Source organism: Macroventuria anomochaeta, assembly GCF_010093625.1.
Source record: "Macroventuria anomochaeta strain CBS 525.71 unplaced genomic scaffold BU25scaffold_14, whole genome shotgun sequence".
Classification (NCBI taxonomy): Eukaryota; Fungi; Ascomycota; class Dothideomycetes; order Pleosporales; family Didymellaceae; genus Macroventuria; species Macroventuria anomochaeta.
Window position 1 is genome coordinate 492,089 of NW_022985375.1, and position 19,560 is coordinate 511,648.

Consider the following 19,560-nt stretch of genomic DNA (forward strand, 5'->3'; position numbering starts at 1 on the left):
AGGCAGCATACCCTTCGGCTGTATCATCAACACGCTCTTTACATTCGCCTTCGCCATCGTTCTCTTCCAAACATCAATTGTTTTCCACGCTACCTCTTGTCACCCCAGAGCACTTCGCAAGAGAACAAAGCACTCAGCAAACATCAGCATCACCACCAAGCACGTGCAACGCGCACAGAAAGAGCAAGCAATCGCAACCGACCGCAGTCATGGCGGGCAAAGAAGCGACAGTGTACATCCTGGATCTGGGTGCGCCCATGGGCAAGAAGCGTCATGGACGTGACCACACAGACCTTGAATGGGCGCTGGAGTACGTGTGGGACAAGATCACAACAACAGTATGCAGACGTTCCTTTGGTGATCTAGTGCATGGCGCATTGTGTTTGCGCCGAGCCGAAGTTGGTACTTGTGGTCATGAGAAGAAGGGCTGACAATGATGCAGGTTGCGACTGGCAGGAAGACGGCGCTAATGAGTGTCATTGGGTGTCGCACGGATAAGTCTGATCTCAATGGTGTCATGGAAGAAGCTGAGGGCTATGAAAATATAACGGTATTCTCGGAGTTAAAACAGTAAGATTGACCACATTCAAGATGAACGGAAAACTGACGATCATGAGGTACTTGTTGAGCGATATACGGAGACTGCAGAACAAGCTGAAGCCTAGCAAGACAAACGAGGGAGATTGTGAGTGAATCGAAAATCGTCCCGGACAATGTGACTCACATGCCCAGTGATTTCTGCTTTAGCAGTCGCCGTTCAGTTGATGGACAGCGCAACCCAGAACAAAGCTGGCAAGCCGCTGAAGTACGATCGCCGGATCATCATCGTAACTGACGGGAGAGGTGAGATGGATGATGGTGACCTGGATGACATCGCGATGAAGATCAAGGATACCGAGGCACCAATCGAAATCGTACTTCTCGGCGTTGACTTCGACGATCCGGACTATGGCTACAAGGAGGAGGACAAGGATGCTGCGAAGGTGACGAGCTTGCTCTGTTCATGAAGATCGTGTCTAACGTATCGCAGGCCAACAATGAGGAGGTACTGAAGGGTTTTGTGGAAAAGTGCAACGGCAACTTCGGCACCCTCGCCGAAGCTGTCGAGCAGCTCAACATCCCGCGTCTGAAGCAACCAAGGCCAATACCAAGCTTTAAGGGCGAACTGACTCTCGGAGATCCGCAAAAGTTCGACGCTGCTCTGACCATTCATGTAGAGCGATACCCCTGCACTATGCTTGCCAAACCACCAACAGCGAGCTCATTTGTTGTACGCACAGACCTCGGCACTTCAGGCCTGAGTGATCGATCCTCAGCTACCATAGTTGGCGAGGATCACCCGATGAGCGATCTGGCGGCTGTGCGACATCAGCGCGATTACCAGATCGATGACCCTGAAGAGCCGGGCACTAAAAAGAACGTTGAGTTAGAAGAACTGGAGAAGGGCTATGAGTACGGCAGAACAGCCGTCCACATCGCTGAGTCTAACCTTAACGTTGTGAAGCTGGAAACAGAGCCCTCACTGCGTATTGTCGGGTTTGCGAGGGAAGAAGAATTCAAACGCTACCTTCCCATGAGCCGGACGAACTACATTGTGCCGCAGAGAACGAATCAAATGGCACAGCTGGGCTTATCTTCCTTCATACACGCTCTTCACGAAGGTGGCCTGTACGCTGTTGCACGCTTAGTCACTAAAGAGAACAAGCCACCAATCATGGTCCTTCTATCACCACGAATCGAGCCGGACTTCGAGTGTCTGATCGATGTAGAGCTGCCCTTTGAGGAAGACATGCGACGATACAAGTTCCCTCCCTTGGATCGCAAGCTCACAGTTAGCGGGAAGGTTATTACAGAACACAAGGACCTACCAAATGCCGACCTTACGGCCGCAATGGGCGCTTACGTCGATGCTATGGACCTCTCCACCTTTTCAAAAGATGAGGACGGCAACCCTGACGAGTACGCAAAGCCCGAGGATACGTACGCACCGCTCGTACACCGCATCAACCACATCATCAGATGGCGCGCCACACACTCCGATCCCACCCTCACCATCCCAGACCCGCCCGAAATCCTCATGAAGTACTCCAACCCACCCTCAGACCTCGTCGAGCGCGCAAACAGCATTCTTGAATCCCTCAAAGTCGCATCAGACGTCAAGAAAGTACCTCCCAAAGTCAAGGGTCGCGGCAAGCGCAATCGCTCCGAGCGCGAGAAGCCCATTTCCGGTCTCGATATCGATGCGCTTCTGGGCAACCCAACACAAGTCAAGATCGACCCTGCGAATCTCGTTCCGAGCTTCAAGCAGGCACTTGCTGTCACAGATGATCTCGCTGCTATACAGTCCGCTGCTGATGCCATGGCGAAGGAGATACGCAATCTTGTGAAGAACAGTGTGGGCGAGAGTGCGTATGGGCGAGCGCTTGAAGCAGTCCGTGTCATGCGCGATGAGTTGACTGAACTCGAAGAGCCGGAGATGTACAACAACTTCGTGAGAGAGTTTAAGAAAGAGCTTCTGGAAGATGCGCTGAATGGCGATCGAAGGGAGATGTGGTGGAGAGTCAGGGGCAGCAAGTACGGGCTGATCGATCAGAAGAGATCTTTGGTCAGCGACGTTACGGAGAAGGAGGCGGACGACTTCTACAAGACTTAGGTGGCCATGGTGACATACGGGCCCTGTAAGCCGCAGGTGCAGGATTACGTCCGCTATGGGCAGTGATTGTTTGGAAAGCTCACGCCCCGAGACGATTTAACGATGGTTGCACAATACCACAAATATTTTTGGAAACTTTACACATTCGCTCCTAAATGCATTGTGTATGCTACAGTCGCCAAAGCCACGAACGATCACGCCCATAGGCAGTTCAAACTTCTTCCACCAAGCACCATCATGCTTCTTACCACTCCTTTTCATCATCTCCATACGCTCCCAAGTGTCAGCATCAACCTCAACCTGTGTAACCGACTGTGTTGGTCAGGCTGATGATCCAGTTGAAGACTGTTCCCGCTGAGGAGACGCTTAGGTAGGCGAGCAGAGAGAAGAGCGATGTGGCAATGACGGCGTAGATGGGGAGGCCGTAGGAGTTGCAGCGGGTGAAGATTTCGGGGGCGTTGCCGACGAGTGCTGCGAAGTAGAGACTGCGACTTGACATGTGGAGGAAGGAGTTGCCGGCTGACCATGCATTGGTCAGAATACCGCAGTTGACGATGGATGGAAGGGCTGAGATGCCAGCGTTACAGATCGCGATGACCCAAGGACTGGCTTTCGCGTTCCCGGCGCCGGAAGTGAGACCCTCTGCATCGGAGCGGCAAATGACGCCTATGGCCAGGGCACCAAAGACGTAGAAGAATGCCAGGCGGTATACGAAGCGGCGACTAATGATGGGCAGGTTTGTATGTGGGTGGTACATCTTGCCGCTGGTGGTGATGATGAGCTCAGGGCCGAAGTAAAAGGAGAACCCGGAGAAGACCCAGACGTAGACACCTGCACCTCCTACGACATATTCTGTGATTGCTCCTGGACCATTGCATGTTTGGAAGCCGATGCGGTCGCCGGAAGGCCCACCGCCTAGCATAAGGATACTGCGAGGAGGAGGCCGACTAGCATGATGACTTTTATGCCAACGAACCAGTAGTACCGACTGCATGGCTCTCGAGTCAAGAAAGTCCGTGCTCAGTGGTCTTTTCGTAGGACCCCTTCTTATGTGAGGAAGTAGGGGCTTGGTCGGTCATGTTGGCTGTCAAACCACGAGTTGATCCTGACAAGGAAAGAAATTCAGAAGACTGAACAAACAGACGTGATATATTACGAGACTGTCGTCCACGCTTGCGCTGTAGACCTGATTCTATCGTCGCCAGCGCCGGGGATCGTGCCCAATATGTATGAAGCAAGAGCCATGGTATATTGGCTTCTTCGTGGAAGCTGATACGCGATGGCTTACCCAAGTCTTCTAAGGTTCAAAGCCCAGGCCCTTGATCCGAGCAATCACCTTCTCGTATCAAGGCATCCCGCTAAGTGGGAACCGCGTCAAAGCGTAGATTGGGTAGCTGGTGCACGCGGGGTAGAAATCTGGGGTAGTGTGGCTGAGATGTAAAGTTCTGGGTGTTTTCAAAAGGAGGGACACGATTTTAGCGACTCCGAAGTCTGGCCGCATCGCGGTGCCTTTCCTAATCCATCGGGACGCGTATCGGAGTGACTTGTTCACTCAAGCACATCAAATTCATCAAAGCTGCTTCGACAGCTGCTCGAGATGACTTTCCCTCGATGCTAATGTGCTCGATGCATTGACGCATGCCGCAACGAGACCTGAGCGCAGTTTCCGGCCGCAGCCGCTCTTTTGGCGGTTGCGCAACAGTGAGTCGGCAGTTCATCTGAGCACCCAGGAAAGACCATTGCTGATGCGCTATCGCAGTGCCGAACTCGTCACACGAAATGCGATGAAGGTCGCCCTACGTGTGTTGCGTGCAGGAATGCAGGGGTACAATGTGGCGGTTACGAGATAAGCATCTTCTTCGACTTCGACGTAGCCTCAGATGCGAACGTTGCTCGCTTTCGAAGGCCTCTGCTCACCGAGGAAGAACGGGAAAGTATGAGTGAGTGGCTCACGACAGCCGTATCCCCAAGGGCGGTCATGCGACAACTCAGTAAGATTGATGAGAAATGTGAAGCCGTTTCGCCCTCTGCCGATGTTAGCATTTCTCAAGGTCCATTCGGAGCTTTCAGACTAGCACAAGACCTGCCAACCATGAACGATGACCTTCCAAATTGGACAGAGGGTGCACAGCTCGTGCAAGGCATGGAGCAAGCAGACGAGAACGCCCTGACTCTTCCTAGCGGAACCTTGACGCCGAGAACACGGGCACTGTTTCAATCCATCCTCGAATTTCCCGAGGGCGATCTAACTTCATCGACAATGCCCTTGTGGAATACGATCGATGATTCGGCTCGCATACAGGAGGTCTTTGACGATGTAGACATCACTATCAACTTGCCCGAATTCCAGCCACAACCCCAACTACTTGAGATGGGCCACGACTTCCATTTCAATGCTTCTGGCTACGATCCACAACTCCAGCAAACAAGTCCATCCGACTCAATGTCAGTATCTGCCGCCAATAACAGCATCCCAAACGATGCAGTCTATCTTATCAAGCATTACTCGACCACAGTGCTTACCCTCCTGACTCCTTTCCGACATAGCAAGACGCCCTGGCATGTCCTTTTCGTTCCGCATGCCAAAAGCTGTCTAGCGGCACTCACGCTCGGGGAGGCTCTGGACCATGCCAGTCTCTGTGCATTCTACGCTACGATGTCGATCAGTGCTTTCAGCCTAGGTGGCGTAACGCGATCCAATACGTGGTTCGAACAGGGCAACATGTACCTCAACATCGCACGTGAGCATGTTCGCCGGATGCTCAGGACTGCCTACGATTACCCCAAGACTGCCAAATACAAGCACACCTTGATCGCCTTACTCAGCATGGTGCAGGTAGCCATATTCATCGGCAACCGTGATCAGGCCGAGTGCTACTTTATCGAGGCGGAGAAGTTCATCCGAGTGAAAGGCCTCAATCGCAAGAAGTCTCGCAAAGTCCGCCTACTACATCATTGCTATGTGTTCGAAAGGATGTTCCACGAAAGTGTTTACCTTGCTGGTATAAATTCTCCACATCGCAGTCATGCTCGCAAAGCTATTGAATCGAGTGGCGCCATGGCGTACAGTCACGATAGTCTCTCTTTCCGTCTAGGTGACTTGAACGATTTGGAAAGTCAAATGTTGCGCGTCAAGTGCCGCGAAGAAGGAGAGAACGATCTGCACCTACAGAACCCAGGCATCTGGCCCAAAACGCTTTATCCTGAAATCTTCGGCGTACCGGAGAAGTACGTGTTCGCACTGTCATTAGTCATTAGACTGGGCCAGTGGAGAGACGAAGCTAGGCACCAGGATGCTGCTGATGCTTTGTCCCTAAAAGACTTTTTGGGTAGCGCGAAGACCGTGGAGCGGTACATCAAGCAGCTGTACCGACCAAACCAAGGGCCAAGTCCTTTTCCAATAGACCCATCCGAAGCTCCCGAGCCAATGCTCGATGACTTGCTCCAGGCCATGCAACATGCATTGACAATATACTTTCACCGACGGATCTACAACTTGGAGGCTGATATGCTGCAAACGCATGTTGTCGGTATTCACGACTGCCTTCTCCGGTCGGAAGCAGCCGGGGCCGGCACCATGTATGGATCTGCTCGGCTCTTGTGGCCTGCATTCATTGCAGCATGTGAAGCAGAAGATCCTCAGGTTCAAGCCTCGTTTGCAGAGTGGTTCCAAAGTTCCGCATCACGCAGTGGTTTGCCCTACTTTGACAATGCAAAAGCGAGCATTGAGCGAGTTTGGGACCAGAAACGCAATGGTCATGCATCGCAAGTCACATGGGTTGACTTCGTGCGGATGGAGGGCGCTGCTCACGGGGCTAGTTGAGGCGAGCAATCTCCAATGTTCGGTCAGCATCGAATATGACGCAGACTGAGCACTTCAAAGCTTCTGACTAGAGGTAAATGGCGATTATCCACCGTTCATGATACGGCATTTAACATGCGTTGGCCACACTCAGGGGTTTGATATCCTAAATGGGAGGGTGTCGAGGGTTTGTTGATCAACACATCTCAATTGATGTGACTTGTTACTTAGCATACCCAACCGCCGTCAACATTGTAAACCGCGCCAGTGACAAAGGACGCCTCGTCACTGAGAAGGAAAGCAATCACGTTAGCGATCTCGATCGGTTCAGCCCGCCTCTTCTGGGCAGTGACCTGCAGCCCTCGCTTCACGTCCTCCGGATCTTCGCCTTGAGACATTGGCGTGTTCACGGACCCTTCGAGCCATATATTAGCTAGGTCCATGAGGCGGCAGGGAAGAGGGTCTGGAAACTCACCTGGTGACACGCAGTTGACTCTGATCTTCTGGTTCTCCTTGGCTGCTGTACGAGACAGGCCAATTACAGCTGCCTTGGTGGCGCAATAAGCCGCGTTGCCAGGTGCACCGAATTGGCCGAATACACTGGCCGCAGAAACCTACGGAACTGATCAGACCGGACGGAAACGAGTCGGCTACAATCGAGACTTACTATGCTACCGCCATCTTGCATAGCATTCAGCTGCGATCGCAAGCAATTGAAGACGCCCTTCGTATTGACTGCAAATGAGAAGTCCCAATCGGCGTCCGTCAAGTCTTTGACTGGGGTAGCTTTGGTTATGATACCGGCCATGTTGACAGCACCATCGAGCTTGCCATACTTGTCAACAGTGGATTTGATCCAAGCATTGACTTTCTCACTATTGCGCACATCTACTACAGTATACATGTGCTGCTGGCTACTTGCAAGTGATGCAATGGCAGACTTCAGACCATCCTCATTGATATCGGCCAATGAAATGGATGCACCACGGGACGCAAGCAGCTTTGCAGTTGCAAGGCCCATACCCGAAGATGCGCCAGTTACGGCGTACTTGATATAGTTCAGCGCTGTATACGAATTTTGTATTCGGGTGCAACCTACGACTCTGCCTTCGAATGAACTCATGTTGAGGTAGTTCAAAGTGTTTCGATCAGGAATGTTGTTTGAGGTAGTTCAAGAAGTTTCGATCAGGAATGTTGTTTGAAAGTGTAAGGCGATTGAGCGTTGAAACCACACGGCAAAACTAAGCCTCGTTCACAGCACAGGAATGTCCAACTCTGCTTGCTCAAGTAAATTTCAGCCTGCGAATGCTGCCTACTTCCATGAGCACCGTACCATACATAGTACCGACCATTCGCGTGGCTAGCCGATAGTCTAACGCGCTCGCGGAAACCTTCCTCTTCCACCGAAGCTCCCCGCATCACCCTTTATCTTGTACGTCAGGCAAGTGCGGGGCAAACCACCAGCGCGTATGCTCACCTTCATGACAGGCAAGTCGAGCAGACACCTTACGAACATGTTTTGTCTTTCGGATTACATCGGACTGTCCGTAATGAAGTCGCTCACGACCCAATACACTGAAGATCCTAAGTGTAATCTGTCAAATATCTGAGCAAGTCCGGCTTTGCCTTTGCAATACAACTTACCCTTTTGCATCACTTTATCTGTTCCACAACATGCCTTCAGTTGCACAAGCAGGCCCTGATTACGATGTCCTCATCATCGGTGCAGGGCTATCTGGGATCTGCAGTCTCTATCACATTCGAAAGCGATTTCCCACATGGCGCGTGAAAGTCATCGACAATGCGCCAGATGTTGGTGGAACATGGTACTGGAACCAGTATCCTGGATGCCGATTCGACTCGGAATCTCTATCGTACAGCTTCTCGTTCGATAAAGAGCTTCTCGATGAGTGGCACTGGAAGGAGGCGTTCTCTCCGCAGCCAGAAACGCACAAATACATTAAGCGTGTTGCCGAGAAACACGACATGTACAAGGAAATACAATTCAACACTCAAATCAAGACCGCGCACTGGAACGATGTAGATCACTTTTGGTCTTTTGTCGATGTAGAAGGAAAGGAGTACACAGCACGGTTCTTTCTGAGCTGTCTGGGCTTTCTTTCTGCACCCACACTACCTGCCATTCCTGGAGTTCATGACTTCAAAGGCGAGGCTTTCCATACATCTCGATGGCCGTCAGACCTCGATATTAGCCGCGACTTTGCCAACAAGCGCATTGGTATCATCGGCACGGGCGCCACAGGCATCCAAACAATCACCGCGATTGCAAAGCAACCCGGGTTCAAGTCTCTAAGCGTCTTTCAACGAACAGCGAACTGGTCAGCGCCACTGCGTAACTTCAAAGTCACCCCTGAGCAAATGGACATCTACAGAACCGAGTATGACTCGGTGTTCAAGACCTGTGCGGAAACATCTACATGTTTTATGCACCAAGCTGACCCACGCAAGTCGTCAGAAGTGACCGACGAGGAACGTCTGGCGCTCTGGGAGAAGATGTACAACGCACCTGGTTTTGGAAAGTGGTTAGGAGTCTTCAGCGACACATATACCGACCGACAGGCGAACGAGTTGTACTCAAAGTACATGGCAGAGAAGATCCGACAGCGAGTACACGATCCTGAGACAGCGGACAGTCTCATTCCTAAGAACCACGGATTCGGTACTCGGCGTGTGCCGCTTGAGAGTGGCTACTTTGAGGCATACAATGAGCCCAACATTCACTTGGTCGACCTCCAGAAAACTCCGATCACGAGCATTGTTGCGGATGGGATCGAAACTGCGGACGGAAAGAAGCATGAGCTGGACGTCCTCATCCATGCTACTGGCTTTGATGCTATCACTGGCGCATTCAACGCCATCGAGTGGCACGGCAAAGACAACCGCCCGCTCATCGCAAGCAGCGACACTAAAGAGGGCAAGCGAGCGATCTGGCCTGACCACAAGCCACACACCTTTCTGGGCATCACAGTGCCTTCCATGCCGAACATGTTTATGACACTCGGTCCACACCAGCCGTTTGGCAATGCAACACGAAGCATCGAACACGCAGTACATGTCATTGAGGAGTTGCTGCAGTACTGCAAAGATAACAACTACACGTCTGTTGAGCCAGCACAGGAGGCGGTCGATGCATGGACGGAGCATGTGTACGAGTGCAGCAAGGGTGGCCTGATTAATGAGGTGGACAGCTGGATGACGGGTGTGAACAAGAATGTGAAGGGCAAGACGGAGAGGAGCACTCATCCTGCGAGGTACACTGGAAGTGCGATTGAGTATCGTAGGAGGTGCGAGGAATGCAAGACATCTGGGTACAAGGGACTTGTGTTTGCATAGATCGTTTTTGGATAGATGTAATTAGCAATGATCACAGTTGCCTTCTAAACTTTTCCAACGGTGGTTTCTCAACGCTATCCTGATGTGTGAATCTTCCGGGGTGAAAGGCGAGCTCTCGGACGACTTTTTTCAACGCAACTTGCAGAAGTGAGAGCGTACGTCGTATCCAACTTCCTTTACAATGGTACTCCTTTTCAGATTTGCCAATCTAAGATTGATTGATTATGGTCCGACATGATAATCTGGTAGCGTGCTTCATAGCCGTTATCGGTGCGGCCAAATCAAAAGGAAGGCATCCCCGGGTGGACAGGCGGGGAAACACTAAACCATGGATAACCGTACGGCAGCTCTTCACGCAAGACACTCTACGCTACATCGAGGAGTACTTTGCGATGATTTATCTACAGGCTAAAGGCGCTCACTATAGGGACACAAAGCTGCAATTTCGATCCTTCCAACCTCTTTCCAGCCCTTGATCGAATATCTGAATGTCCTCAACATCAATTCCATATTGAATTCAGATTGCAACAAGAGTACTTTAGTCACCTACTACAATGGATGTCCCCGGCTACGCTCTCGTCACAGGTGCAGGCTCCCCCTTCGGTATCGGCACCGCTTGTGCGTTAGCTTTTGCCCAGGAAGGAGCAGCTGGCGTCGCGATCCTCGACATCAACGCTGAGGGTCTCGAAGCAACAAAAGCTGAAATCGCCAAAGTCACCAGAGACGTGCCGTGTCAGGTCTTGGCATACGCACTCAATATCACCGATGAAGCAGAAGTGACTCGCGTCGTCCACGATGTCGCTACGAGATTTGGCCGCTTGGACTACGTTGTCAACGCTGCAGGCATCGCTATCAAACATCCTGGTGGCAGTGCGTTTGCGAAGACGGAGGATTGGAATCGAGTTCTTGATATAAACCTGAATGGCACGTTCTACGTTCTTCGCGCCGCAGCAGCCATCATGCTTGAGCAAGAGCCGATCAAGTCTTCGATTGACGGGCGGCCTTTGCAGCGCGGCTCCATCATCAACTTCTCATCCATTCAAGGCGTCGTTGGTATTACTCTTTCCACAGCCTATACAACGGCTAAGCACGCCGTGATCGGACTGACCAGAACGGCGTCCGAGGATTATGCAGCCAGAGGATTGAGGGTCAATGCGATTTGCCCAGGCTACACGGAAACGCCGATGACGACGAAGAACCCGGAGGTGTTGAAGGCTATGGAGGAGCGGGTTGAGAGTGCAGTGCCGATGAAGCGTATGGGTGCACCAAGGGAGATTGCGGATGGTGTATTGTATTTGGCGGGTGGAAGGAGCAGTTTCGTCACAGGAAGTGCATTGGTCGTTGACGGCGGCTACACATCGAGGTAATAGGATACATGTTTTATGATGAAGGTGTAGTGATTACAGCTGCAACATTCTTGCTTCCAACCAAGCATCAAGTCCACTCCATATCGCAGTCCCTTTTCTGTTCCTCTCAACGCTCTTGCAGAACTCTCGCAACTTCGCGCACCGGTTCCGAAGCTAGGCCTTCCTCCTCTCCTCACTTCCATTCAAACCTTCAACCACTATAGCATGACTGATCTTTGTCTCGCACGCCAGACACAAATAAGGTGGCTGCCTCACATCCTCCCTCAGTCCTGCCGTACCCTGCGAATTACACGCATAATATACGCAATGATCGAACGCGAAACAATGCGCAAGCTCATGGCTCACGGTCCTCGCCAGTCTTGAAAACCAGAGCGCCTCCGCGTTCTCTTCACTTTTGGTCTCGCTCATCTTGCGAACAGCGGCGTCCACCGCTTTTCGCATCGATCCAGATCTGCTCCCCTCTACTCTTTGTTGTGTTGGCTTTTGGGGCTCTAATTGTGACTGTTTATGGAGTATAGAGGTCATGTGTGCCACGTGTGTTGGTGCAGTGCTCTTACCTATTTCAACAGGCACCTCCTGCTCTTGACTGCACGAGACATACGTCATGTAAACAGGACTGCCGGGTGAGAGGCAATCACAGAATACTGAATAAGAACAACACAATATACCGATTTCTTACTGCTTCGCGCGGTTCCCCCTGACTGACTGCCTTTCGCGGTTACACCTACACTTATTGCATTTACCGCAACACTAAGTCTTCAGTAAGGCAGATCTTGTCGACGAAGTCTTTGCAGTAGCTCAACGGCCACATGTGAGCCCTGTCAATGCCCTCTTTTGCCTCAAGAGTAGGGTTGTACCGTGCTGTCTGGACAACGGCGACTCTACTTCCACCATATGCGCGATCGCAGCAGAAATCGTCGTCTTCTTCCCACATGTCGTGGTCGACCAGCAGACACAGAGCATAAGCATCATCTGGTATTGCTCTTATTGCATCGTCGAGAATGTCGTTCAGGTTGAGTTGAGCGATGAAGATGTTGCCTGGTGGTTTGCGGGTGCGGACGCGCGTTGTCTCATTGCCGTACTGAAGGGCAACATACTCTGGAATAGAGGACCTGTGGCTCGATTTAGGACTGTTTTCCCAGGATGTCCATTTGAGTCGTTTAGGGAGCTCTGTTCGCCAGCGGTCCGCTACTCTGATTGTCCAGAGGTCCGTTGCTCTGATTGTCCAGCTCAATCGGTTATTTTGGTTTGTTTCCCCACACTTTCACTGCTATTCCCTTCTACTATACAGTCTCGATCGATTCCCGATATAGCTCTTCAGATCAATCAATCAACCATCTCAACCCTTCCACAAGCTCTCTTACTGTCATACCGTGGTAGAATACGCTGATGTATTTGATAAAGCTGCGGATGTTGGGACTTGGTTCTTTCATCCCTTGGAATGCGAGTGTTTTGGGGTGTAGTCTAGGGGCAGGCCAACTACTCATATACGCGACATGTTTCGTGACCTCTGGTACGCGGGCGATGTACACAGTTCGCTTGGGTACGGACACTTTATTTCTCCCGTCGTATTGTAGCCAACATTTAAAACCTTGAGCCTCGCAATCAGGGTCATAGTCAAGGCCATCGAATGGCAGCACCAATGGAGCCGGGATGCTAAGGCTTTTGTTACTTTGCCCGACTTGGTCATCACAGCTTTGTGTTGATGAAGGGAAAGTTGAGTGTAACCTGCCAATTCCGCGAACGGTGAAGGCTTAAGTTGCAGGATTTGGTGCTTGCATCCAGACATGTTGATTATGGGTCAAGTTTTCGAACAAATCGTAAGGGAATGGGAGGTCCGTATTCGGGCGTGGTAAAAGTTTGAGAGGTTGGTGCCTTCCCGTAGTCTGTGGCTGTGCATCGTACTAGTCACTCTAATATATGGCGGGAGAGCTAACCATGTGGAGATCACGTTGTGATGGGCTACCTCAAAGCCATACTGCGTGCTTCAACCCTGTTTCCAATCCAACATTCAGACCAGCTGCCAGAGTCCATGCTTCCCCTCTTTCCCCATGTACTTCGTAGATCTCCACTCCGCCGCCTTCCTGACCAACAACTACCATGTGTGTGCCTTCATCGTTGAGCCGCATTCCGCGGATGACATCTACATTCGTCTGCACGTGTTTGATGGTCTCGACCTTCTTGCCATCACTGGAGAGTAGAATGATGACGATTGAGTCACCCGGTGGCAGCTCCGTAGGAACGTCTCTCAAATGCGGTTCGCCCTGTACAATATGTCTCTCCCATATGTTACTCATATACAGGACATTGGCAATTCTCGGGTGAAGACAGGTCTCGGAGGTGTCCACCCTGAATTGATGATCAGCTCGGACAGTTGGCGGGATCACGTTGGGTGCAAATCCGTCGATAGGTTGAATGTTGCTTCCAGGGCTCTGTGTCAAATCGAGAGCTACAACTGTAACTGTATACGACAACTCTCTGATCACATACATGATGGTCTTTAATCTAAGTCAGCTAGGCTGTGTGTAAGAGTTCAGAGTACTTGACGTCGGGCATGAATGCCAAATACGTGTGCATTGTCATTCAACATTATTGTTGATTGCCACTCACCCATCATACGAACAGCCACTACCGAAGTATGTACAAAGAAATTTTCAACATTCAAGGAGAGACAAGCCATACGGATTGCAGAGGTGCGATACCGGCATGCTTTTACTCCCTGAACCTGACTGACGCGGACCTTCCAGCAAGCGCAGAAAGCTTACCGATACCAGCCGCATTTGGGACCCTGGAGGCAATCTCAGAAGCAGTCTTAGCACTCGCAATAGTCAAGCCCGTGAACTCGCCAAAGAAGCTTGTGTCCTTCTTGCTAGTCAAAGTGCTAGCAGTCGTCGTAGTACCCTGGAAGAGGTTGACCTGGCAAGACCTGCCGAGAGCAGTGCTGCACTGCACGTTTGTGCTGGCGTCAGGAGAACCGAAGAGCTTGCCCTTGTAGTCGGCAACAACGTTCTGGACGTTGTTGAAGACGTTACCCTCGAAGATACCACGAGCACCGGCATCGCCACCCTCAAGCAAGTGGCCCTTGACGTCGAACCAGACGTTGTTGACGGCATGGAGGAGAGTCTTTCCGCTGAGGGCAGGGCCACGGCCAGCGGTCTTGGTGATGTAGTTGTGCTTCATGGTGATGGAGTCGCCAGTGCCGACCATCTCGAAGACCCAGTAGTGGTACTCGTCGCAGCCGGTGGAGTAGTCGGAGGCGCCGTTGATGAAGTTGCTGGAGAGAGTGATGCGGGTGCTAGGTGTGTAGCCAAAGACGTAGTGCTGACGGCCGGGACGAGCAGTCTGTGAAGACATTAGCAGTGACGCTCTCAGTTGGAACAGGAACACTTACAGTGACGTGGTCAATCCAGATAAGGTCGGCTCCGGCGAAAGAGAGAGCATCTCCACCCCAGACATACTTGTGGTTCAAGTCACTGACCTGAATGTTCTGGACAATGACGTTCTTGCCGGCGAAGGACAGACCCTTGCCCTTGATGATACCCTTGGATCCAATACCCAGGATGGTCTTGTTGGAACCAACCTTGATGGGCGACTTCGCAGCTTTGTAGTAAGTAACGGTCTCCTTGACCTGGCCAGCATCACAGGAGTCCAACAAGATACGTTGGCACTTGGCTCCAGTTCCCCAGCTTGCGCCTGCCTTCGTCAGTATCTTATTGCCTTCCATAACAATCTTTGACGTACAAGCAGTGCCAGTGACTGTTCCCTCTGATGTGGTGTAGTCGAAAGTCTTGTCAAGGACGATTACACGCGCGGTAGAGTCGGTCAACCACGTAGTCAGCTCACTGATGTCCTTTGGATACTGTGGAGTGGCGCTGCCGCCTGATCAAGAGTCAGCTCGAGAGTCTACTCAGTCCCGTGGTCCTCTTGCGCACCTCCAGTAACTCCAGCCGCGAAACCTTCAGCCTTGCCAACAACGCCGACTGCGCTTGCCATATGCGCCAGGCTGGCAAGAGCAGCAAAAGCGAAGATCTTCATGATGAATTTAGAAGCGAATAGGAAGTGAGAGACTGAGGTGAATAGAATGTAAAGAGTGTAAAGGGAAGATGCCTTGAGTATTTGTATCGAAGCAATCGTCTTCTTCTCTTTATGTCAAGGCTGTGCCCCTCATCGTAGCAGTATGATCTGCATAGTCCCTTAATCAAAGCGGACAAACATCGTTCCTAAGCAAGCCATGTGCAAACCAAGCCTGCGGGTGTTTCGAAACAGCGGCGCACCGAATGTGAGCACAAGATCCATAAAGCTCAATCTCTACCCGCGCACTAATGCCACATAGGTAACAGCGGGTCGAAGGAATTACCGCTTTGGGAGTTATCAAACAAGGGGCTACACAGAAGCGACTACATCTTCGAACGACACCTCCACTTTCTGCCGTTGTGAAAGCCGTTTGGTATTGCTTCGGGAGTTGACAGCCGCACTATCAACTTTGTGTAAGTGATCTTCGGAATTGACACTCTCTTTGACAGGCGCCTTTACCATGGACTCCTTGGCGTGTCGGCTAGTTGCTTGCGCCTGACAGCTCGGCTCCACACAAGATCGGAAAGAACGCCTGAATCGTACTGACGGATACTGCATCAATGTGGTCCGCAGGCACGACTTCTCCTGAGCAGATGCCTCGGTTTTGCTTCGTCCGAAAGGTTTGTATCTAAGTGTGGAGATATCAAAACTCGATAGTTCGGAGTAAACTCCGATCAGATGCACAGAAGTTGAAACAGTTGAGCGCTGGCTGAATTGCGCATGCTTTACGTGGTGAAAGCGTTTGCTACGGAATCAATTATATCGTTGTCCGGCAAATACCGAAACTGTGAAATGACGAGCCCGGTCGTCAGGCTGTCACGCCGAGCAGACTGCACCGAAGGTCTTGCGTATACCGTGTACATTGACCAAAGTCAGTTGTGTCACTCTGCGATTTCAGCCTATACTTGGATTGGAAGGCTGGGTAGCTGATGCTGCGATTGATTAAACACGCGCAGTAGCACGTGGCGAAGCTGTACGGTAGTAGAGTAGGGAAGTGAACGGACTCGGGCGACGTTGACGAGATCTCGGCCCATAAATTGAGAGATTGATGAAAGCCAAGACTGAAGTATGTTTCAGCTACATTCGAGTGAAGCCTGGATGCACTTCTTCTCGTTGTCAAAGTAGACAGCGTCTGCATCATCGGAGCTTTTGCCGTACATGTAAGCGCCATACATGCATGTCGTGATACATCGAAAGCCGAACCAAAGACTGAACAGCAAACATATTAGCTCCAAGAGCGATCCTGTGATGAAAGTAAATGCACTTACACTGCAAAGATCGCCAGACCGAATGAAGCTTTTGCAGCCTGGCAAGCAGCACGATTCCTTGACCGCGCTTCGCTACACCCATGCTCTAGGTACCATGGTCGCAATGAGATGTGCTTTGGGTCGGAGGAATCGCCGGAAGATTGAATGACCGCACTGTATGACCAGAGTGCCATTAAGATTATGTCATACAACACGTTGCTCACAGCAGCGCCATAGACATCCAAGGTGCGTCCCCGTATGCATAATCGCACAAACCAAAGAACCATGGTGATTATGGCGACGCAGAGGCTGTACTGCGTTGACCTGAAATTACAACTCAGTCAGGTGCTTGCAGGAAGGATAAGAGCGAAGCGTACCTCTCATCCCAGATCAATGGCATAGGTGGGATCTCTTTGTAGTTTGCGTACAAGTATGTACGGTAGCTCGGATCCGAGTTCCAGCCCTTGTTACCACCATCGCGCCACAGTGCTGTACGAAATCGATCAGGGTATGCAGATGCAAAAATAGCGAGGAGAGATGTGGCTAGCACAAACTCAAATGATATAGCGATGGCAGTCGTGATTTGCACAATGTGACCCATGGTTGCTTTGCCTCAGGAACTGAACCAATGTTCGAGTGATTGTATAGTGAATGAGGAAGCAGTGCTCTTGATTTAATCCGGTAGCCTTTGGTGATTATGCTGTGATGTTGCCATACTTGAGTGCCTAGCAAAGGGCGCATTCTTGCGCACACGACATCAACACACGGCAAGGCATACAGCCGTATGGCTAGATTATCCCGAAATGTGACCTAACGTGGATGACAACAGGGTGCGCAAGCAGTTCTGCCATGCGGAGATCATGCTTGTGGTGCCAGCAATGATCGGATGACAACAGAGCTAGCCGGGAGTAGACGGAAGTTCAAATTTGACAGAGCAATGCCAGTATCGGTGTGGAGCATGTGGCTTGGCGGTGCGAGTTTACTTGCGCAAATGCCCTCACCGCGCAATGTGCTAATGTACGTGTGTTGAACCTCAAGCTAGTGAACTCTGGATCGCTTTGCTACAGTCTCTCCTCCTCGTAGGCATCTCGCGAACAAAGATACGTGCGTGGTATTGTGTGCTTTTCGACGCTGCGTGGCTGGCCTCATCTCGAGCGCAGTATGCCGATCATGGCGCCTACAACCAGAAGACCTGCAAGGACTCCGCTTTGCACGGGCGCAAACATCGTGCTGCGCACAATGACCAAAGTACCAACGATGACAAAGGTCACAGGCAGAATGATTGATGGTCGATAGGGTCGTTCGAGCTGCGGCTCTCGACGTCGAAGTAGCAGCAGACCGATGACGGTACTGACGTAGAATACCCATTCAGCCATTCCAACGAAGGTGAGAAGCGCTCGAAAGCTGCCTGTGCAGATGTAGATCAGAGTGATCACTAGGGCAAGGATGTTTGCGTAGCTAGATTTTTTGTAAGCACAGGCGGATTGCGCGCAGCCAAGAGACGTACACGGGAGCATCAAAGCGTGGCGTTACAGATTCATCGTTGTCTGCGCTGAGGAACATGGGTAGACCACGCTTGCTGAAGAAAGCAGGCAGGTAGTGACGCTGCGAAGCAGCCACTGTGAGCCTTCCGACTGAGAAGACGTTGCTTGTGACCGAGCCCGCACAGGAGACAGCGACCAGTATCGTGACGAGAATGCCTGCAGGTTGGCCTAGAAGTGAAGCTGCGGCGGAGACAGCCACAGCGTTGTTAGAGCTTAGCTTATCCCATGACAGGAGGATGTAGTAGGCAATATTAACGAACTCGAAAGAGCTCAGTACCACAATCATGGCGGCTTTGATGGCTTTTGGAAGGGACCGGCCAGGATCACGGATCTCGCTGGCGACGACATTGGCCTATATACACATGTCAGCGATACGTTGCAGGTTTGTTCACCACCGCCACATTGGTGAAGGACTGTTGCTCGGTTTAGGGTTCAGACTCACATTATCCCAACCATCGTAGGCCCACAGTCCTCCATAGATCGCTGCACAGTAGTGGCCGTAGCGGTCCCAGGTACTGATAGAGTCCCAGTTGATGATGTGACCATCTGACACCGTTGGTCGTGTCTCGAACCAGTTCTTTGAGTACCAATCTGAAGACCCTGAGAGCGATGAGTGGGGGTTGACCACATGTGCAATGACTGCGACAAAGCCGCCAATAACTATCAGACCCACTGTAGAGATCTTGAAGACCGTGAAAGATTCGCTTAGTCGTAGTGTAACCTTGGTGTTGATGGAGTTGAGCAAAACCATTGACACAAAAGCGATGGCAGCAATGAACTTCAGCAGCCACCCAGCAAGAGGTTCACTTGAACTGACAGATCCAACAGACTCAGCAATCACAATGCTTTGTATAGCCATTGACGAAGGCTTAACGGCCACGATGTAGATCCAAGCCATGAGGAAAGCAGCTGTGTCGCCATACACATGACGTAAGTATTCTTGCATGCCTCCGTTCAACGGTAACGCAGCACCGAGCTCAGCGAACGAAGCTGCACCTGCCCATGACAGCAACCCTCCAAGAACCCAGACAAGCAGTGCTGCACCGGGTGAGGGCACATTGCTATCAACCTGGGCTGGCGAGGCAAAAATTCCGCTCCCAATCTGCAAAGTGACGAGAATGGCAAACGCATGTCGAGTTGTAAGCTGTTTGGTTGATTGTTGAGATCTGTGAGATGTCGTCGAGGGTCGTCTCCCCAGAAGTGGTTCCGTCTCTGGTGTGGGTTTTGGTAAGTGGTCCTCAGTCGACCCCTCGAAATTGACGGCGCTCATGCTGAACCCCTACGCCAGTGACAGCTGAACAAGCAAAGGAAGCAGAGGTGTTGCGAGCGGGAAGGTGGCAGTACACAAGACTCCTCTTCTTGAGAGACACTAGATAAAGCTGAGAAAAGCGCGCATGTGATAAAGGAGATTTAGACTTAGTCACGAATGCGACATCGCATTGATGCTTGAATGCCTCAGGGCTGTGGCTGGGTCGCGATTTCCCCATGCCGCCGCTTGGCTTGGCAGAAGCATCCCACT

At 51.4% G+C, this 19,560-nt stretch overlaps 11 protein-coding genes across 11 annotated transcripts; 4 read left to right on the top strand and 7 right to left on the bottom strand.

The window, feature by feature from the left end:
* Positions 1 to 37: 37 nt before the first annotated feature.
* Positions 38 to 2,789, top strand: BU25DRAFT_366878 (ATP-dependent DNA helicase-like protein II). Its single transcript, XM_033703858.1, has 5 exons — positions 38 to 338; positions 443 to 570; positions 618 to 685; positions 733 to 983; positions 1,031 to 2,789. The coding sequence occupies exons 1-5, from the start codon at positions 210 to 212 to the stop codon at positions 2,651 to 2,653; spliced, it is 2,199 nt and encodes a 732-aa protein (XP_033562413.1). The 5' UTR covers positions 38 to 209; the 3' UTR covers positions 2,654 to 2,789.
* A 159-nt stretch (positions 2,790 to 2,948) lies between these two features.
* BU25DRAFT_391836 (uncharacterized protein) lies at positions 2,949 to 3,575 on the bottom strand (the record flags this gene model as incomplete). Its single annotated transcript, XM_033704630.1, has 1 exon — positions 2,949 to 3,575. The coding sequence occupies one exon, from the start codon at positions 3,573 to 3,575 to the stop codon at positions 2,949 to 2,951; it is 627 nt and encodes a 208-aa protein (XP_033562414.1).
* Positions 3,576 to 4,213: 638 nt separating this feature from the next.
* On the top strand, positions 4,214 to 6,581 carry BU25DRAFT_490846 (uncharacterized protein). Its single transcript, XM_033711516.1, has 2 exons — positions 4,214 to 4,354; positions 4,413 to 6,581. Exons 1-2 carry the CDS (start codon positions 4,292 to 4,294, stop codon positions 6,474 to 6,476), a joined length of 2,127 nt encoding a protein of 708 aa, XP_033562415.1. The 5' UTR covers positions 4,214 to 4,291; the 3' UTR covers positions 6,477 to 6,581.
* A 39-nt stretch (positions 6,582 to 6,620) lies between these two features.
* On the bottom strand, positions 6,621 to 7,726 carry BU25DRAFT_366886 (NAD(P)-binding protein). The gene is made up of 4 exons (XM_033703859.1): positions 7,555 to 7,726; positions 7,123 to 7,503; positions 6,931 to 7,069; positions 6,621 to 6,870 (listed from the first exon to the last, which is right to left on the bottom strand). Exons 1-4 carry the CDS (start codon positions 7,576 to 7,578, stop codon positions 6,683 to 6,685), a joined length of 732 nt encoding a protein of 243 aa, XP_033562416.1. The 5' UTR covers positions 7,579 to 7,726; the 3' UTR covers positions 6,621 to 6,682.
* A 143-nt stretch (positions 7,727 to 7,869) lies between these two features.
* On the top strand, positions 7,870 to 9,809 carry BU25DRAFT_467608 (FAD/NAD(P)-binding domain-containing protein; the record flags this gene model as incomplete). The annotated part of the gene is made up of 1 exon (XM_033710718.1): positions 7,870 to 9,809. The coding sequence occupies exon 1, from the start codon at positions 8,130 to 8,132 to the stop codon at positions 9,807 to 9,809; it is 1,680 nt and encodes a 559-aa protein (XP_033562417.1). The 5' UTR covers positions 7,870 to 8,129.
* Positions 9,810 to 10,213: 404 nt separating this feature from the next.
* On the top strand, positions 10,214 to 11,186 carry BU25DRAFT_410325 (NAD(P)-binding protein). Its single transcript, XM_033706254.1, has one exon. The coding sequence runs from the start codon at positions 10,364 to 10,366 to the stop codon at positions 11,174 to 11,176; it is 813 nt and encodes a 270-aa protein (XP_033562418.1). The 5' UTR covers positions 10,214 to 10,363; the 3' UTR covers positions 11,177 to 11,186.
* Positions 11,187 to 11,253: 67 nt separating this feature from the next.
* On the bottom strand, positions 11,254 to 11,878 carry BU25DRAFT_42176 (uncharacterized protein). Its single transcript, XM_033708110.1, has one exon. It carries the CDS (start codon positions 11,780 to 11,782, stop codon positions 11,330 to 11,332), a length of 453 nt encoding a protein of 150 aa, XP_033562419.1. The 5' UTR covers positions 11,783 to 11,878; the 3' UTR covers positions 11,254 to 11,329.
* On the bottom strand, positions 11,879 to 13,054 carry BU25DRAFT_467612 (uncharacterized protein). The gene is made up of 2 exons (XM_033710719.1): positions 12,529 to 13,054; positions 11,879 to 12,344 (listed from the first exon to the last, which is right to left on the bottom strand). Exons 1-2 carry the CDS (start codon positions 12,661 to 12,663, stop codon positions 11,916 to 11,918), a joined length of 564 nt encoding a protein of 187 aa, XP_033562420.1. The 5' UTR covers positions 12,664 to 13,054; the 3' UTR covers positions 11,879 to 11,915.
* A 724-nt stretch (positions 13,055 to 13,778) lies between these two features.
* Positions 13,779 to 15,292, bottom strand: BU25DRAFT_42248 (polysaccharide lyase family 1 protein). The gene is made up of 4 exons (XM_033708151.1): positions 15,109 to 15,292; positions 14,918 to 15,055; positions 14,568 to 14,869; positions 13,779 to 14,518 (listed from the first exon to the last, which is right to left on the bottom strand). The coding sequence occupies exons 1-4, from the start codon at positions 15,209 to 15,211 to the stop codon at positions 13,889 to 13,891; spliced, it is 1,173 nt and encodes a 390-aa protein (XP_033562421.1). The 5' UTR covers positions 15,212 to 15,292; the 3' UTR covers positions 13,779 to 13,888.
* Positions 15,293 to 16,323: 1,031 nt separating this feature from the next.
* On the bottom strand, positions 16,324 to 17,098 carry BU25DRAFT_458074 (uncharacterized protein; the record flags this gene model as incomplete). The annotated part of the gene is made up of 3 exons (XM_033710170.1): positions 16,324 to 16,459; positions 16,519 to 16,821; positions 16,875 to 17,098. The coding sequence occupies 3 exons, from the start codon at positions 17,096 to 17,098 to the stop codon at positions 16,324 to 16,326; spliced, it is 663 nt and encodes a 220-aa protein (XP_033562422.1).
* Positions 17,099 to 17,213: 115 nt separating this feature from the next.
* BU25DRAFT_42208 (amino acid transporter) lies at positions 17,214 to 19,401 on the bottom strand. The gene is made up of 3 exons (XM_033708131.1): positions 18,484 to 19,401; positions 18,005 to 18,393; positions 17,214 to 17,955 (listed from the first exon to the last, which is right to left on the bottom strand). The coding sequence occupies exons 1-3, from the start codon at positions 19,309 to 19,311 to the stop codon at positions 17,643 to 17,645; spliced, it is 1,530 nt and encodes a 509-aa protein (XP_033562423.1). The 5' UTR covers positions 19,312 to 19,401; the 3' UTR covers positions 17,214 to 17,642.
* Between the last annotated feature and the right edge of the window lie 159 nt (positions 19,402 to 19,560).

Bases quoted from the DNA above. Each gene is read 5' to 3' on its own strand.
- BU25DRAFT_366878 (XM_033703858.1), top strand. From the start codon at position 210: ATGGCGGGCAAAGAAGCGACAGTGTACATCCTGGATCTGGGTGCGCCC. The intron at 571-617 runs GTAAGATTGACC...GACGATCATGAG, and splicing joins GTATTCTCGGAGTTAAAACA to GTACTTGTTGAGCGATATAC. The intron at 686-732 runs GTGAGTGAATCG...TCACATGCCCAG, and splicing joins CAAGACAAACGAGGGAGATT to TGATTTCTGCTTTAGCAGTC.
- BU25DRAFT_410325 (XM_033706254.1), top strand. From the start codon at position 10,364: ATGGATGTCCCCGGCTACGCTCTCGTCACAGGTGCAGGCTCCCCCTTC.
- BU25DRAFT_42176 (XM_033708110.1), bottom strand. From the start codon at position 11,782: ATGACGTATGTCTCGTGCAGTCAAGAGCAGGAGGTGCCTGTTGAAATA.
- BU25DRAFT_42208 (XM_033708131.1), bottom strand. From the start codon at position 19,311: ATGAGCGCCGTCAATTTCGAGGGGTCGACTGAGGACCACTTACCAAAA. The intron at 18,394-18,483 runs GTGAGTCTGAAC...ATGTGTATATAG, and splicing joins CCTACGATGGTTGGGATAAT to GCCAATGTCGTCGCCAGCGA. The intron at 17,956-18,004 runs GTACGTCTCTTG...CAAAAAATCTAG, and splicing joins CCACGCTTTGATGCTCCCGT to CTACGCAAACATCCTTGCCC.
- BU25DRAFT_490846 (XM_033711516.1), top strand. From the start codon at position 4,292: ATGCCGCAACGAGACCTGAGCGCAGTTTCCGGCCGCAGCCGCTCTTTT. The intron at 4,355-4,412 runs GTGAGTCGGCAG...GCGCTATCGCAG, and splicing joins CTTTTGGCGGTTGCGCAACA to TGCCGAACTCGTCACACGAA.
- BU25DRAFT_467612 (XM_033710719.1), bottom strand. From the start codon at position 12,663: ATGAGTAGTTGGCCTGCCCCTAGACTACACCCCAAAACACTCGCATTC. The intron at 12,345-12,528 runs GTGGAAGGGTTG...TGGCGAACAGAG, and splicing joins GTATGACAGTAAGAGAGCTT to CTCCCTAAACGACTCAAATG.
- BU25DRAFT_366886 (XM_033703859.1), bottom strand. From the start codon at position 7,578: ATGAGTTCATTCGAAGGCAGAGTC. The intron at 7,504-7,554 runs GTAGGTTGCACC...AACTATATCAAG, and splicing joins GTTCATTCGAAGGCAGAGTC to TACGCCGTAACTGGCGCATC. The intron at 7,070-7,122 runs GTAAGTCTCGAT...TCAGTTCCGTAG, and splicing joins TGCAAGATGGCGGTAGCATA to GTTTCTGCGGCCAGTGTATT.
- BU25DRAFT_42248 (XM_033708151.1), bottom strand. From the start codon at position 15,211: ATGAAGATCTTCGCTTTTGCTGCTCTTGCCAGCCTGGCGCATATGGCA. The intron at 14,870-14,917 runs GTACGTCAAAGA...TGACGAAGGCAG, and splicing joins AACAGTCACTGGCACTGCTT to GCGCAAGCTGGGGAACTGGA. The intron at 14,519-14,567 runs GTAAGTGTTCCT...ATGTCTTCACAG, and splicing joins TCTGGATTGACCACGTCACT to ACTGCTCGTCCCGGCCGTCA.